The sequence below is a fragment of the Melospiza georgiana genome, chromosome 17, assembly GCF_028018845.1.
Source record: "Melospiza georgiana isolate bMelGeo1 chromosome 17, bMelGeo1.pri, whole genome shotgun sequence".
In the NCBI taxonomy this organism is placed as follows: domain Eukaryota; kingdom Metazoa; phylum Chordata; class Aves; order Passeriformes; family Passerellidae; genus Melospiza; species Melospiza georgiana.
Genome location: NC_080446.1, coordinates 14997505 through 15011065, shown reverse-complemented (window position 1 = coordinate 15011065; position 13561 = coordinate 14997505). Strand labels below are relative to the sequence as shown.

General features: G+C 38.6%; 1 protein-coding gene across 11 annotated transcripts in view; it reads left to right on the top strand.

Annotated features, from left to right (window-relative positions):
- PHF20 (PHD finger protein 20) overlaps positions 1-13561 on the top strand; it is a 72433-nt gene that overhangs the window by 16580 nt on the left and 42292 nt on the right. For 7 of the 11 annotated variants that reach the window (XM_058036545.1, XM_058036544.1, XM_058036542.1 and 4 more), the window contains 7 exons: positions 4146-4317; positions 4526-4610; positions 5298-5377; positions 8842-9226; positions 9611-9718; positions 10755-10931; positions 11741-11920. In XM_058036545.1, the coding sequence (XP_057892528.1) occupies positions 4146-4317; positions 4526-4610; positions 5298-5377; positions 8842-9226; positions 9611-9718; positions 10755-10931; positions 11741-11920 (1187 nt within the window). The remainder of the gene's footprint in view (positions 1-4145; positions 4318-4525; positions 4611-5297; positions 5378-8841; positions 9227-9610; positions 9719-10754; positions 10932-11740; positions 11921-13561) is intronic. The other 4 variants (XM_058036547.1, XM_058036546.1, XM_058036543.1 and 1 more) reach the window with 1 other exon arrangement.

Sequence of the window (13561 nt, the reverse complement as noted above, 5' to 3'; positions counted from 1 at the left end):
ACGCAGTGCTTTGCAGCTCCGGTCTCACAACTTGGTTATGAACTCTCCAGTTCTGAAATCTTTTGTTTCCTTGCTAAGCTTCGAACTCTGGATTGTGCGCATTTGCATTTTTAGGGTTTCTCAGTCAAAATTTTTAAGAGCTGAGGGCTTAGCAAAACTCTCAGTGCTGACACAACTCACTGGGTGTGGATTTGTAGAGGTCAGCAGACTGATTTTTTTCTCTGCTGCTTACATCTGCCCCTGTGCATCTGCCCCAGGACCACACTGTGGTGTGGTTACCATGCACTCCTCTAGAGGCGCAAGATTTTCTGTTTGCTGACACTTGCTTTTTCCTTTGGAGGTCCAGACTTTTCTTGTGTGTACTTTTGTTGCTGTATTGGTGCTAAAACAGTCACAAGTTTCCTGTTTAGTTAAAGTGCTGGCTTTGATTTCTGTTCTCAGTACCAAATACATCAGTCAATTCATGGCCCACTATTACCAATCTATTGGCAGTGATGCATTGGAAAATATTTCATGTCAGAGTGCCACATAGCTCTCTTTCATATCAATGGCTTGTGCTCCAAATTGTTAGTTAAGGACTTCAGGGTGTTTGGATGTGTTGTCAACCCTAGTAAAGAAAAAACACTTTATGCCAGCAGAGTAGTCAGTGTGGAGCCTGCTCCTTGTCAAAGTGCAAAGTGAATTTTCCATCTTTACTGATCATTCCGGAGGTTGCTTTGTTGTATTTGGAATCATAGCATATTGGCAGTGCACTGCAATTCCTGGTGCAGTTTTCTGTCACGTCCTATACTTGAACTCCAGAGAGCACAGTGAGTACTTTTGGTGTTTCACTTCAGGTTCTTAGGGCTTGGGTTGATGCATCAAAAGTGTCGTGAAAGATTTGTCTGTTGGCCTCAGGTTGCTATAGGGAGAGAGCCTCTGTGGGTGCTGAGAGGTCTCATAGTGCTGGAGTTGAGAGGATGAAGGAGAGAGACTGCTGCAGTAGGGCAGTCCTGAGTGGAGGGATCCCAGAGGGAAGGCTGTAGCCATGGACATGGTCACACTGTTGCAGCTGAATTAACTTTTTGAAACCTTTTGCATTGAATCATTTAAACTGATTGAGTGGTGTCTAGCTGTATCCTCTCTTACTGAAAAGAGGACAGCTGCACTGGATGCCTGCAATAGGCAAATTATATTACATTTTGTTACCTCATTGTAATGATATATCCAAGTTTTTCTGTCTATTGTCTGAGTAAAATGGATGTGAAGGGCCTTTTGATTGTGGTTAGAGCTCTTGAGTAGTATTGAGTATGGTGCTACCCTGTTAAGATTCAGGTTGTCAGTCCCATGAGTTCAGTTGTTCATGCTGTCAAGAATTGGTCTCTAAGTACTAAAAAGATGAACCACTGTAGCTGTTGTCCTTCATGGTGCTGGTTATCCTGAATGCTTCCTTTCCTCTCTGCATTGCTTTGACTGCACTAAGGTTGTCTCTTCTTAGTTCCAAAGGAGTGGGGGTTTATAGCAATTCTGGTTTGGTATGTAGGAAAAGAGAAGGGAAACAGACCTAGTCCAGGGAATTTCCAGATATTTACCTCTTCCCAGAAGAGGATAGTTTTGCCCCTCCTGTATGTTGCAAGATGTTGTCTCCAATTTCACAGTGTTTCAGCTAAATACTTAAATCAGTACCATTTGGGATTTTCTTACCCAGGATCCGTTTAGCTGTCTTGAATATCCATTGAGTCAGCTGAATACTTCCGTTGTGGTTTGGGGGAGGATGTGTTGGGCCACCCTGAACATATCTTAGTTGTTCTCTGGGGCCTTATCCAGGCTTCGGCTATTGGCCTTTCACTTAGTGTATCCTCTCATAGTATTTTTTTTTAATAAACAACTCTGAATTTCTTTGAAGTTACCTCTCCCCTATGTATGTTCTTTGGAGGAAGTGTATGGGTAATGTTCTGTTACTCTTCTGTATAGGTCTGTGAGCACTTGCACCTCCTGATGTGGTGCGCTTGCTCAGTTCTACAAAGGTGTGGGAGGAAGGAAGCTTGGCCTGTCAGTGTGTGGTGCTCAGGGCTGTTGAGAACCTATGAACCTTTCTGTGACCCTTTCTGCTTTGTTTAGTGACTGCCAGTGCTCTCATCTGAAAGGAAAGTAGTGTCCCGGTGTCACGATCTGTCAGAGTACACGGATAGGTCTAGCACAGCTCGTAATAGGTTTACTGCTTCAGTCAGGAGCACTGAATGTATGTTAACTCATGTTTATTGCTTCAGAAAGAGAGAATGTTGAGGCTTTGGAGCATGTCTACACTCAGGTAGACTGAAATTTGGTTTCATTGTCGGATACTTTTTTGTTAATGATCTTAACTCCCATTAGTGAAGTGGGATAGGTGGAGATGGTACTGATAAATGATTCTGGGATGACAGTTCTGGTGGAGAAAGTTCCTTCTTTTGCTGGATGTGAAGCAGAGAGCAGTCTTGCATCATTGAGTTAGCTGGCTCTTGTAACTTGTGCTTGTCTCATCTCAGTGGTAGATAGTGAATTGTGCTTCCTAGAGGTGGCTGTCTGTTTGGACAGGATTATTAGCTTTGTACTGAGTCAGCACTCTGCCCTTTTTATTAGCTTCCCTCTTCATCATTGAAAAATCTAAACGAGTCCTAGGCATACTGCAGTCCAATGGCAAGAGCACCCTTCTGGCTGCTTTCTTGGTGAGAGGATATAGGATTTCTTACCTGGTTTTGCTGCTCTCAGATTGTAGGGAATGGGATGCTGATTTTTGTCATTATCTGTACTTAGTGATATCCAAAAATAATGTTTAGGTTGTGACTGTAACTACTGCCCCCTCAAGAGGACAGTACTTGAGTTACATAAATACAAAGTATATTGACTGTAACAGGAAGAAAGTTGGGTTTTTTTCCCAAGAAGTTGGTGGCCAGTTACAGATGTCCCTACCATAAATATCTCCCATTGGAATTCCTTTCCTCCACAGCCTTTGCTGCATGCATTTTGGTAATACATGGGGATGAACTAATGGCATAGCTTGACATGTGTGGTAGCAAGTATCCTTAGTCTCTAATTGCAGTGTAAGTCTCTAGTGTGGCCTGTTCATAGCTCTTTGTGGAGTCATGACTGGACATGACTTAGATCTGCTGGAGGATTTCAGTTGTAGGTAGATTTGCTTTCTCTTTGTGTAGCGTTGTAGAACAGTAGCCTGGATTGCATTTGAGTCTTAATTCTTACATGTCTAGGCTTTACTGTTAGTATCATGCTTGATCTTTTTGAGATGCCACTTCTTTCTACCACTTGTTCTATCTTTCAAGTGTGGTTTACCAGATAAAGAATACTTGTGAATTTGAGTTTTGTCTTCAGCCCTTTGTTCAAGAATTCACTGGGGCCTTGTCTTTCTTCCAGAATACTGAAAACACTGACAAATGGAAATTTTCTCTTGATGTTACTATACTTGAAGGGAAAGCTTTGTACTTGGAATGTTACCTTTAGTTGTGATAGTGAAATAGCTGTGATTCTGAAATCTGTACTGAAGTTACAAATTACCAATGCAATTTAAAGAAATACAGAGTTTGCTAGGTCTTCCTGATCAGAAACATTTAAATTTGACTCATCTCAGATTCCCCTACTACTAATGTACTAAGAAGTTTATATTTAAAAATCCCAGGATTTTGCAGATGAAATTTAACTTTGAGATTCTAAAACTTAAATTGTGTTTAGTGTGCCTGCTGGAATTTTGGTGTTACATTGGGTAGATGATTTATGATGCCTGGTGATGGGTATCTTAGAGAAATGAATGTATTGACACCCAAGTGTTAGTCTTGATAAGAGTGAACTGAAGCTATTGATTTTGTAAAATGTGATATGTGTAGATGTAGGGAAGGTCTTTCTGACTTCTGAATCTGTAGTTTTTTTTTTTTCCACACCAGAGTAAGAACTCCTTAGTTGTCTTCTCTTGCTGCAGCCAATGTTTGCATTTCGTGTTCAGTTTTGGGTTTTCTTATGTACTTTGCTCTGTCATTATGTAGCATCTTTATTGTTAATACAAGTGGTACATCAAATTAAAACAATTGGAGGAGCTAAACCGAAGGTCAATCTGTATAAAGTGTCTGAGACCACTTCCCTTATTCGTAATTAAAATATTTTAATCTACCTCTGGCTAGGTATCCAGCACACATTGAAGAAATTGATTATGAAGAGGGCAAAGTACTTATCCATTTCAAGCGCTGGAACCATAGATATGATGAATGGTTTTGTTGGGACAGTCCTTATTTGCGCCCCCTAGAGAAAATACAGTTAAGAAAAGAAGGATTGCATGAGGAAGAAGGTTGTGCAGTAAGTGGAAATTTGAGAATATTTGTAATGGTTTAGTGTGCATTTGTATGAATGATGACCTTTAAAATGCTTCACTGTTGCTGTGTTACCTGCTGTGTAAATTTTATGATTTCTTCTAAACATTGAAAATTAGTAATTGAAATGTTTTAATAAAGTTGTATGTTTCAGTAATTCTCAGATAAAGACACTTTTAACTACTGTTTTGTAGGGATTTCATATCAATGATCGGGTACTGGCATGCTGGTCTGACTGTCGCTTCTATCCAGCCAAAGTTACTTCTGTTAACAAAGATGGTAAGGATTTCTGGTTTTGTCACACTTAGTAGTTATGTATTTCTAATTTGCTGAAAACTCATTTGGGGGAGAGATACTATAGCAGATAGAAAACCACTTTGAAAATGCAGTTATGTGTTTTAGTCTGTCATTAACTATAACCTCTTACCTTTTTTACGAGAAAAGAGCTTTCTGCTGGGCTATCCAGTCAGTACTTGCTTTAAGTATATATGTGAGAAAAGTTGTTTCTTAAATTTGTTTTTATTGCCTATAAACTGCAATAAAACCTATTGTCAGAGCTGCAAAATCCCCTTAAAAATCAGAATGGGAGGGGGAACTGTGAATGATTTGTTTTAATGTTGGGCTTGCTTTAGATTGTCTGTGTTGTAAGATCAAGGAGAAAAGAACTGTGTGATTATATATTGCAATATTCCACCAAAACTATTTTGGGGTTTTGTGAGTAAGGTGCATCTGGGGAGCAATTCTAAGATGAGACACGCTCCTTTATTTTGACCAGAATTGTTTTGGATCACTTTGCTGTGTCTCCCTGGCCTGTGATAGGAGCTCTGTGTTGAGGATTCTGACAACACAGGTAAAGCAGCTTTCGTCTAGGGCTAATTGTGCAGCTGGAGTGTTGGAGCTATTAGCTGGCACTGTGTTAAATACCTTCTGATCTTTGAACTCTTACACTTTGTTTTCATATTTTAGGTACCTACACTGTGAAATTTTATGATGGTGTAGTTCAGACAGTCAAAAACATTCATGTCAAAGCTTTTTCCAAAGATCAGGTAAGTAGTACGGTGCTTGTGCAGCTAGTGTATTCTTAAATGAGCAGTTCAGGTGGCTAGATTTGGTGAATTATATAATGTGAAATTAATGAAAAACCTTTACTGCTAAAATACATTATGTCTGAAATAATGTCCCTTAAAATGGAAAAGGGTGATGAATATCTCAGAAAAGGGAAAAGGGGACTTCATTTCTCCTTCATTAATGGGAATCCCTTAAAATGAAATGTGAATCTTTGTGCTGTGATTTGCAAAGCTCTCAGGTTCTTTAAATGCACCTCTTGAAGTAAAGAAGTCATAGGTATATAAGTAAAACAGATTTCCAAAAGTCATTGGAAAATTCAGAATGTACTTACTAAATTTAGTGGTAAGGTTTTGAATCATGCTGTGATTGTTTTCCCTGTTTGCAAGTATTTTAAATATATATATATGAATATATATACATTTATACACACATATATATTTAAAAATAAAGGAGTGACAGCTATGGAGTGGACAGAAACTGTTCTTTTCCAAAGTAACTGCTTAATATTCATGAGGCACTTAAGGAGCATGGCTATTAATATTTCGCCTCACAGCTTTGTAGTCAGCTTTTTTAAACTATTCCTTGTTTCTTTTCTGTGGTTTGGCTGTTTTACCAACCCTTCACTTGCTCAGCACTTGCTCAGTGGGTTCAACCTTCACCTCATGAGAGAAAGTAGTAGTGAGCCATTACATTTTAAAAAATAGAAATTCTTCTGCTGATGGTGAGGAGGAGGAAGTGCTGCTCTGTACCTTGATTTTCATGTACAGGCATGTAGGAAAGGCTGGTCAAGTTCTGGTCTTGAGTAACTTGGTTAAAACTTCTGAAATAACTGCTTCAGAATAATTTTCATTACAGACAGGGTTTAAGTCTGATCTCTTGCCACACATTCCTGTGTGGTAACTGTACTATGTGGGTTTTTTGGTCGTTTTTTGCCTTTAGTTTTCTGAAACTTTAAGTTTGAGCAAAGAAATTGAATCTGTCCCCCCAGTACAAGTCTTAAACACGGATTCCAGTAATGAATGTCAGTGGAACAATTTATATTTGTCACTGTTGTGGAGAGGTATGGCAGTCCTCCAGATTTCTGTATCTGCCAGGCTGGATTGGAACACTGTTTCACGTTTGCCAAAAGTGCCCTTAATAGCTTTTAAATAGTTATCATTGTGTTGGTAGAAAGTTGAGTAATACTCACAAGTGAACTAGTGCAGAATCTTCATTTCCATGAGAAATGTTTTTATGATATTTAGCATTAAATTAATGAAGTTGAACAATCTGCAGAAATACTCTGCATAAGTAAACAAAAATATTTTGTCTCTCTTTTAGGAAGTTTCATGATACTGCATAGTTTTGGAAAGTTTTGAAAGGAGATGAAAAGGGGTTCTTAGTTGGTTCTTTCTGTTTTCTCCTTTTATCCTTTGTCCAAGAAGATTTCTCTTAGCCCAAGAGAATCTCTTTAGTTATGCCAGAACATTTTTTCTGTCCTTTAGCATAAAAAAGCATAAAGTGAGAATTTCCTAGTGAGCTCTACTTATACAACCAGAAGTAAAGTTTGAAAAAAAAAAATAAATACTTGAGCCACTGGAGTGCTCAAGAATCAGAAAAACCAGGTACAACAGTAGTGTAGCAGCATGTTGGAAGTGGACTGGAGGTGTCTTGTTCCTGTTCTTCAGGAGGAAAGAGTGAAGTCATGAAGGCAGACATGGCTCAGATCTTAGTACTTGTTAAGGAAAAGAAAAAGTGCTCCAAACCATACAATTCCTGAAGGGAGCAACATAAGCAGGTTTTTTACAGTATTAAAATACTGTATTTTAATATTTTAATACTTTAAATATTAAAATATTTACAGTATTAAATATTCTGTCCCTGTGTAGAGTGTGTAACTGGCTATGTTGAACAGTGATGGTAAAATGCTAATGACCTGTAACTGTAACAATGTACCTTTGCAAGGACACACAACTTTTAAGAGTTCAGGAACACCAAGAGGTAATTCAGACATACTGTATTCATGATTCAGTTTCTTGATAATATTTTGATTAGGATGGCTTAGGAGTGTTCCAGTACCAAGTATTTGATTCAAATTAGATAGTTTTGTAAGCATGGAAAGTGTTGAAATGTAGTTGCCTGAGGGTTGTTTTTTGAGGTGGTAGGTGTTCATTTGTTGGTTTGGGGTGGGTTTTTTTGTTTTGTTTGTTTGTTTTCCCCTGATGTTTGAGTTGCTGCTCCCCTGAAGCTTCTCCCATAAGGAATTTACAGAATACAAACTTCTAGGATGTCTGGAAAAAGGAGTGCTCAGACATGTGAAAGATTTTCTTCCCATTTACCTGTCTGTTTTCATGAAATATACAGAAATTTCATTTCATGCTTTTAAACAGTGACTTTTTTTAAAATCACATCTGTAACAAGTATGGTTGAAATAATATTATAGAGGATGGAGCAGATTGCATGTTCACCATTTTAATGCAGCAGTATTATTTCTTAAGGCTATAGTCCGAAAATACCTGAAAAGGTATCACTTCATGTAAGCCACAGATAGACAGGAATACTGGAGTGGGATAGGGCAAGATGTAGTGCAGTACAAGGAAATATTCTTAAGTGGATTCTCAGAATTTCATATGGCTTGAATCACGTGTTCCACTTCCTTTCCCCAAGAAGGTGTTGAGGTATTTAGCCTTTCCTGTCCTCTGATCCTGGGTCAAAGTTCAAGATTGTTGGGCCCTATAGAACTCTGTCTGGGAAGGAGCATGGTTGCTCTTTAGCGCTTCAATTAGGCTACAGGAAGAGAGATGTTACTTGAACTAAAGGCCGTGTTGATACATGACCAATATAAATTTTTAATCCATGTGCAAAGGTAGAAGATTTCTGTTCATCTAGGACAGCCTGTAGCAGGATCACTGGAAGGGGAAAAAACATAATCAGCATGTATCATCCTCCCTGCTGCTTCCCAGTGGTGTAAAGCCTGATCACAAAAGGGGAAGGACGTGGAGTACCGTTAGCAATATTAGCAGCAATGATTAGTGCAAACAAACTGCATGTCTGTTTTGAATGAGACTCTACTGTGAAAGGAAGAGAGTTTGCACATCCAAGTGATTGACCTGTCTGCTGTTTTCTCTGCTCCTGACTCCTACTCTTTCTGCAGTGTCCCAAGTAGATTTTATGTAGTACTGCACAAGCTAGTAGGGACCCAGCCTACTTCTGGGAGCAAAGGAACAGCAAATGTCTTCTGCCATTGTGTGGTGAGGAATGGTTTTCTTGCCCTGTCCTGTTAACATTGCACAGGTCCTTCACCAGTTCAGGTGCCTCTAAGTTTTAATCTGTGGGTTGCTATAGAGTGTGTACTTTTATCACTTGAAAAACTGGACAAAGATGCAAGCCTGCTAAATACAAAGGGGAGGGGTGGCTTTTAGACTACAGTGAGTTGATTTTCCTGTCATTCTCTTTATTCTAGAATATTGGGGGTGATGCTAAGCCTAAGGAAAGAGGTAATGAAATTCCATCATCTCCTGAAAACCAGAAGTTTAAAGAGCAGAGGAAAGCAACAGGTAATGCAAAGAAAGACGAAGATGAAAAGACATTAAAGACTGAGAAACGAGTTAAACAACCCGATAAAGAGGGAAAATTTGTAGTCATCTCGGAAAAAGTCAAGATCTCAGAAAAGAATATATCTAAGAATGGAAAAGAAGATAAAGAGAATATATCAGAGAATGATATGGAATATTCAGTAGATACACAAGTTGAGAAGAAGCCTGAGAATGACAAGGTAAAGAGTCCACAGGAAAATGCGAAAGAAACTAAGCGAAAGCGTGGCAGACCACCAATAACACCTCCCACGGGTATGTAGCCAAGCTTAAATGTTTAGGCATGTAACAGAACACTTTTAAACTTACTTAAAGGAATAAGCAGTGTCTTGCTCTTTCACAGCCTAAATCTCTAGAAACTCTTAAAAAACTTTAAGTTCGTCTTTGTTCAGGACAGTCAGGAGCATGCTGAAATTTGGAGCCTTGGTGGTTTGGTCAGAGATTGGATTTAGGCAAGTAACCATCACATAATATAAAGCATACCTGTGGCAGGGTTAAATACTACTGTATGGGTTTTAGAAGGCCATGTGAAGCTGTATGTAAGTGCAGTATTTTAGATTGTGAGGCTTGGGAATTTATGTTAAAGTGTTTCACACGTTTGTACTCAATCAATTTTTCTTCTGTTATGTAAATATGTAGAGCCAAGTTCTCAGACACTGCAGCCCATAACTTTGGAGTTAAGACGTCGGAAAATACCTAAAGGATGTGATGTTCCATTGAAGCGTCCCAGGATTGAAAAAACATTGTGTGAGTTTTTTTATATTCAGCTCTCACACTGTGTGTATGTGTGTGTATAAATGTAAAAGTTCTTCAGGCTTAATGGGTGGAGAAGGGATAAAACAGCTCTGGTATTAATCTTGAACTGTGATAGATGCATTGGCTGAAATGCAGCACCTGTTTTTCATAAATTTGCCATTCCTATGTGGCATCATCATGCTGGAATTCCCTCCTAAATCTTGGAAGTTGGTTTTGGATAAAAGAGGCATAAGTTGTGAGCCTTGATGCAAAAGTTCATAGATTATGGGTGGCAGTGATTATATTGTCTCCAATATGTAGAAGGCTATAGAAGCCTTAGAAGTTGTAGAAACTTCAGTTACTAGATGAAGGATTAAAGCAATGGCACTTTAATACTATGTAAATATTTATGCCACTACAGTTGAATAGCTTCTACTTTATCTTTGTGTGCTTTGTGTGGAGGCTGAAGAACTTGAGTGTGTTGATGAGGAAAGAAGATTATATTCTCTGTAATAGTGTCATGGCCAAGGAGATGAAGACCTAAAGAAAACTCTTTCCTTAATACCACAGTCTTAAACTTCAGTGTGTGTAGGTTATCCAGCTCAGTCACGGCTTTTGATGTGTCTGAATTGTCTCATCTAACTCCTGATATTATTTATGTCCATGGAACAGTTTGTTTGGACCAGCTCCGCTATAAGGTGATGAGCACACCCCCACTGCTCTGCAGTATGCTTCTGTGTGCATTTTACTCAGTGGAATTCTTTTTTCCCAGTAACAAACTAGCAAGATACTGATCTGTATTCATACTTCAAGTCTGTTACTAGAAGAAAAAAGTTGAGAGCTTTTGCTGTATTTTTATGCTTATTTGTAACTTATTGTAGCTTTTACAAAGGCCTGATCTTCCAGGCTTTTTAGCTTTTGGTATTAGCCTTAATCCTTAAAAAACACACTTTGAAGGGAGTCACGGGGAGGGAAGAACTTGAAAGTTTGCTTGTGATCTGTTTGTACTCCTGTAACTGCATAGTACCATTAAATACAACTGTTCCAGCTCAGGAAAAACTTAAGAGCTCTTCAGATAATGCTGAGAGAGACCAGATCAGGAGGCGATCTTCAAGACTCTCATCCAGTATTAGCCATGAGATTTTAAATACAGATCTTGTCACAACTTCCACGGAAATTCAGACTTTGAAAGATGCAGTACCTAACCAAAATGAATCTGAGAAGGGTAAGTGCCTTCACAGTGTACCTCAGATTTTTGTGACGAGGTGGTCATGTAGTTGTTGCAAACTCTGTATTTTCAGTTGCTTAACCTGCAGGCTCCGTATCTGCCATTAAAACCTGTTTGCATCAGCAGTGCAGAGAAAACTCATGGAAAGTTTCTATTGCTCTGCTGCCCTGATTGCTTTTGGCTTTTGATTTCCCTTTCTGTCAGTAACCTCAGCATTTCCTTGGGTGATGGGAGCTTTTCCAGCAAAGGAGAACTCCATAGGCTAAAACTTTCCAAGGAAATAGTTTTTTTGATTGTTTAGTTTTCTTTTGTAGGGAATGCAGGTTCTGATTGTGAAAATGAGGTAATTTCAAAGTTTTAACACTTTCAGATTGTAGAAATAACAGCCCTAGTACTGAACTCGTACAGATCTTACAGATTAATCCTATTGTTGAACACTAAAAGCATCAAATAGGCTTATTTTATGCTTAAACGGGGTTGAGATAACACTCCCTTTTCTGCCCTGTGCTTCACTGCCTTTCCTTTTTGAGGGAGCTCTTGTAGTGCTCCTCAATACGATATCCATCCTGTTCTGGGCTAGAAGCAGTTAGCTTGTGTGTTTCTAAGCAGCTGTAAGTTCAGAGGGGTACTGCAAATTAGTTGTGTCCCAAAAATTTTGTGTGACCAAGAGCAAGCAGTCAAGAGCATGGTATTTTTCTCCATTATAATGTGATGAGGATTCCCCCTCTTCCCCCCACCCTCCCAGTGTTCTGAAGTATGCTTTTGTATATGCTTTTTACTCAGGGGAAATTTTTTTCTCATTCTAGTCCAGTTAGAAATTCCTGTTGAATCTGACCAAAGTTTTGGTGAACAAGGATCACCTGGAAACGCATTGCATAGCACAGCACTCAGTACAGATGCCAGTTTGGAGGAAGAAAAAGCTGAAGACACTGAGTCTTCCTCTGTTCCTGTCAGAACTCAAGAACCTTCTGCTGCTACAGGTTCAGGTTTTTCATACTTAATGTTGATGCATTTCTTAAGGCAACTGACACCAGGTGTTTTACACTTGTGCAGGTGTTAAAACTGCATTTTTGCAATGTTAACTTTGCTAAAAAAATGCATATTGTTATACCTTGTGGACTAGGTTTTAATCTTGTGCTTTCAAGTTGGACAGCAGTTTTAAAAGTGGAAATTGTAATTTTTAAATGACTGTTTGTCAGTTTTGAAAACTCCTCTTTTTCAGTGTTTGGAATTCTGGATTAAATTGAACTTAGCACCATAAAAGGTCAGGTTCTTTTCTCCTTAATGTTCTGCAAGTATGTGGTAATAGTACTATTTCTGCTGTTTGGAAATCCTGATTGTGCATTTTTATATCCTTTTGTTTAGACTTGGAGACTTTAGTACAAATGTATGAAATAGTTCAAACATTTCAGTTTGAACTGTCTTAATATATTTACTCTATTTTCTTTAGCTGAGGAGTGTTTTTACCTTGCCTTTTCAAATTAAAATTTCCTGTGCAGATAGTCGACTGTCAAAACATGGTGCTGTCCTGTGATTATTTCTCATAACTTTCATCTTTGGATCTACAGCTAACTAGGGAAACTTGAAGTACATATTTTCTAGTTTATGCTCAATTTAACAAGTTTAATTTTAAGTGTAACAGAGCACTTGGAAAGATTTACAATTTCTCAGCATTGCTGGAGTAAACTCTGTGTTGTTTGTTGGTTATTTTAAATTTACCTCTTGTTTGCACTTACTTTCTCTCACTCACTTGGGTGTAACTGTTCAAGTCACATGCCCTCTCCCTTTCCAATAATGGGTACCCTCAGTGCTGGAAGGAACTGACCTCTTCAGTTTGGTTGGATGTGTAAATGAAAATGTATACATTTACACTATTTAGAAATATGAGCTCTTTTGATGTTGGTCTCCTTCAGGTGTTGCTGAGCATTTGTAATTTGGGTTTAATCTCGGGAGAATTCCAACTGATTGTTTAATATTTGTGTGTGTAGTGTCATTCACATTAATGGAATGTGTGGGATGTGGCCTGAGCTTGCTTCAGTGGATACAAGCAGCAAAGCTGTGGGAGCAGGGCTTGGCTAACACCTGCCCAAAGGCTCTGATAGGGTTTGTGTACTCTTGTTCCTGGCTCTTTTGTCAGGACTTGAGCAAGCTAGATTAATTTGGGACTATTCATTCACATTGCATTCTGACCTGAAGTACAACACTGTTTTTTAGGTAAAAATACACACTTCTGAGTCTGGATTTTATTTAATTGAAAATTGTTTCAGTTAGCATTAGAAATCAGACATGCACCTCAGTGGACATCCAGATGTGGCAAGCAGGTGTTTTTATTGTAAAGGATTGGTGATAAAAACTATGCAGGGTGTTGGAGGAAATACTGTCACCTGAAATTCAACACTCAAAGTCTACATTTCCATACTTAACCAACATTAAAAATGTTATTAATAAGCAGTTTTAGAAAATTCATATATTCTATCACAGATAAATCTTTTGTAGTTAAAAGTGGATATGTGTTTCCTTCTCTGTGCTCTTAGTTGTGGGATTGTACTGGTACACCCCAGTGCTGATGAGTTGCTTGATGGGGGAGCAGCAGGGCTTGGTATTTTACCTGGTGGTGGTGTGTGTGT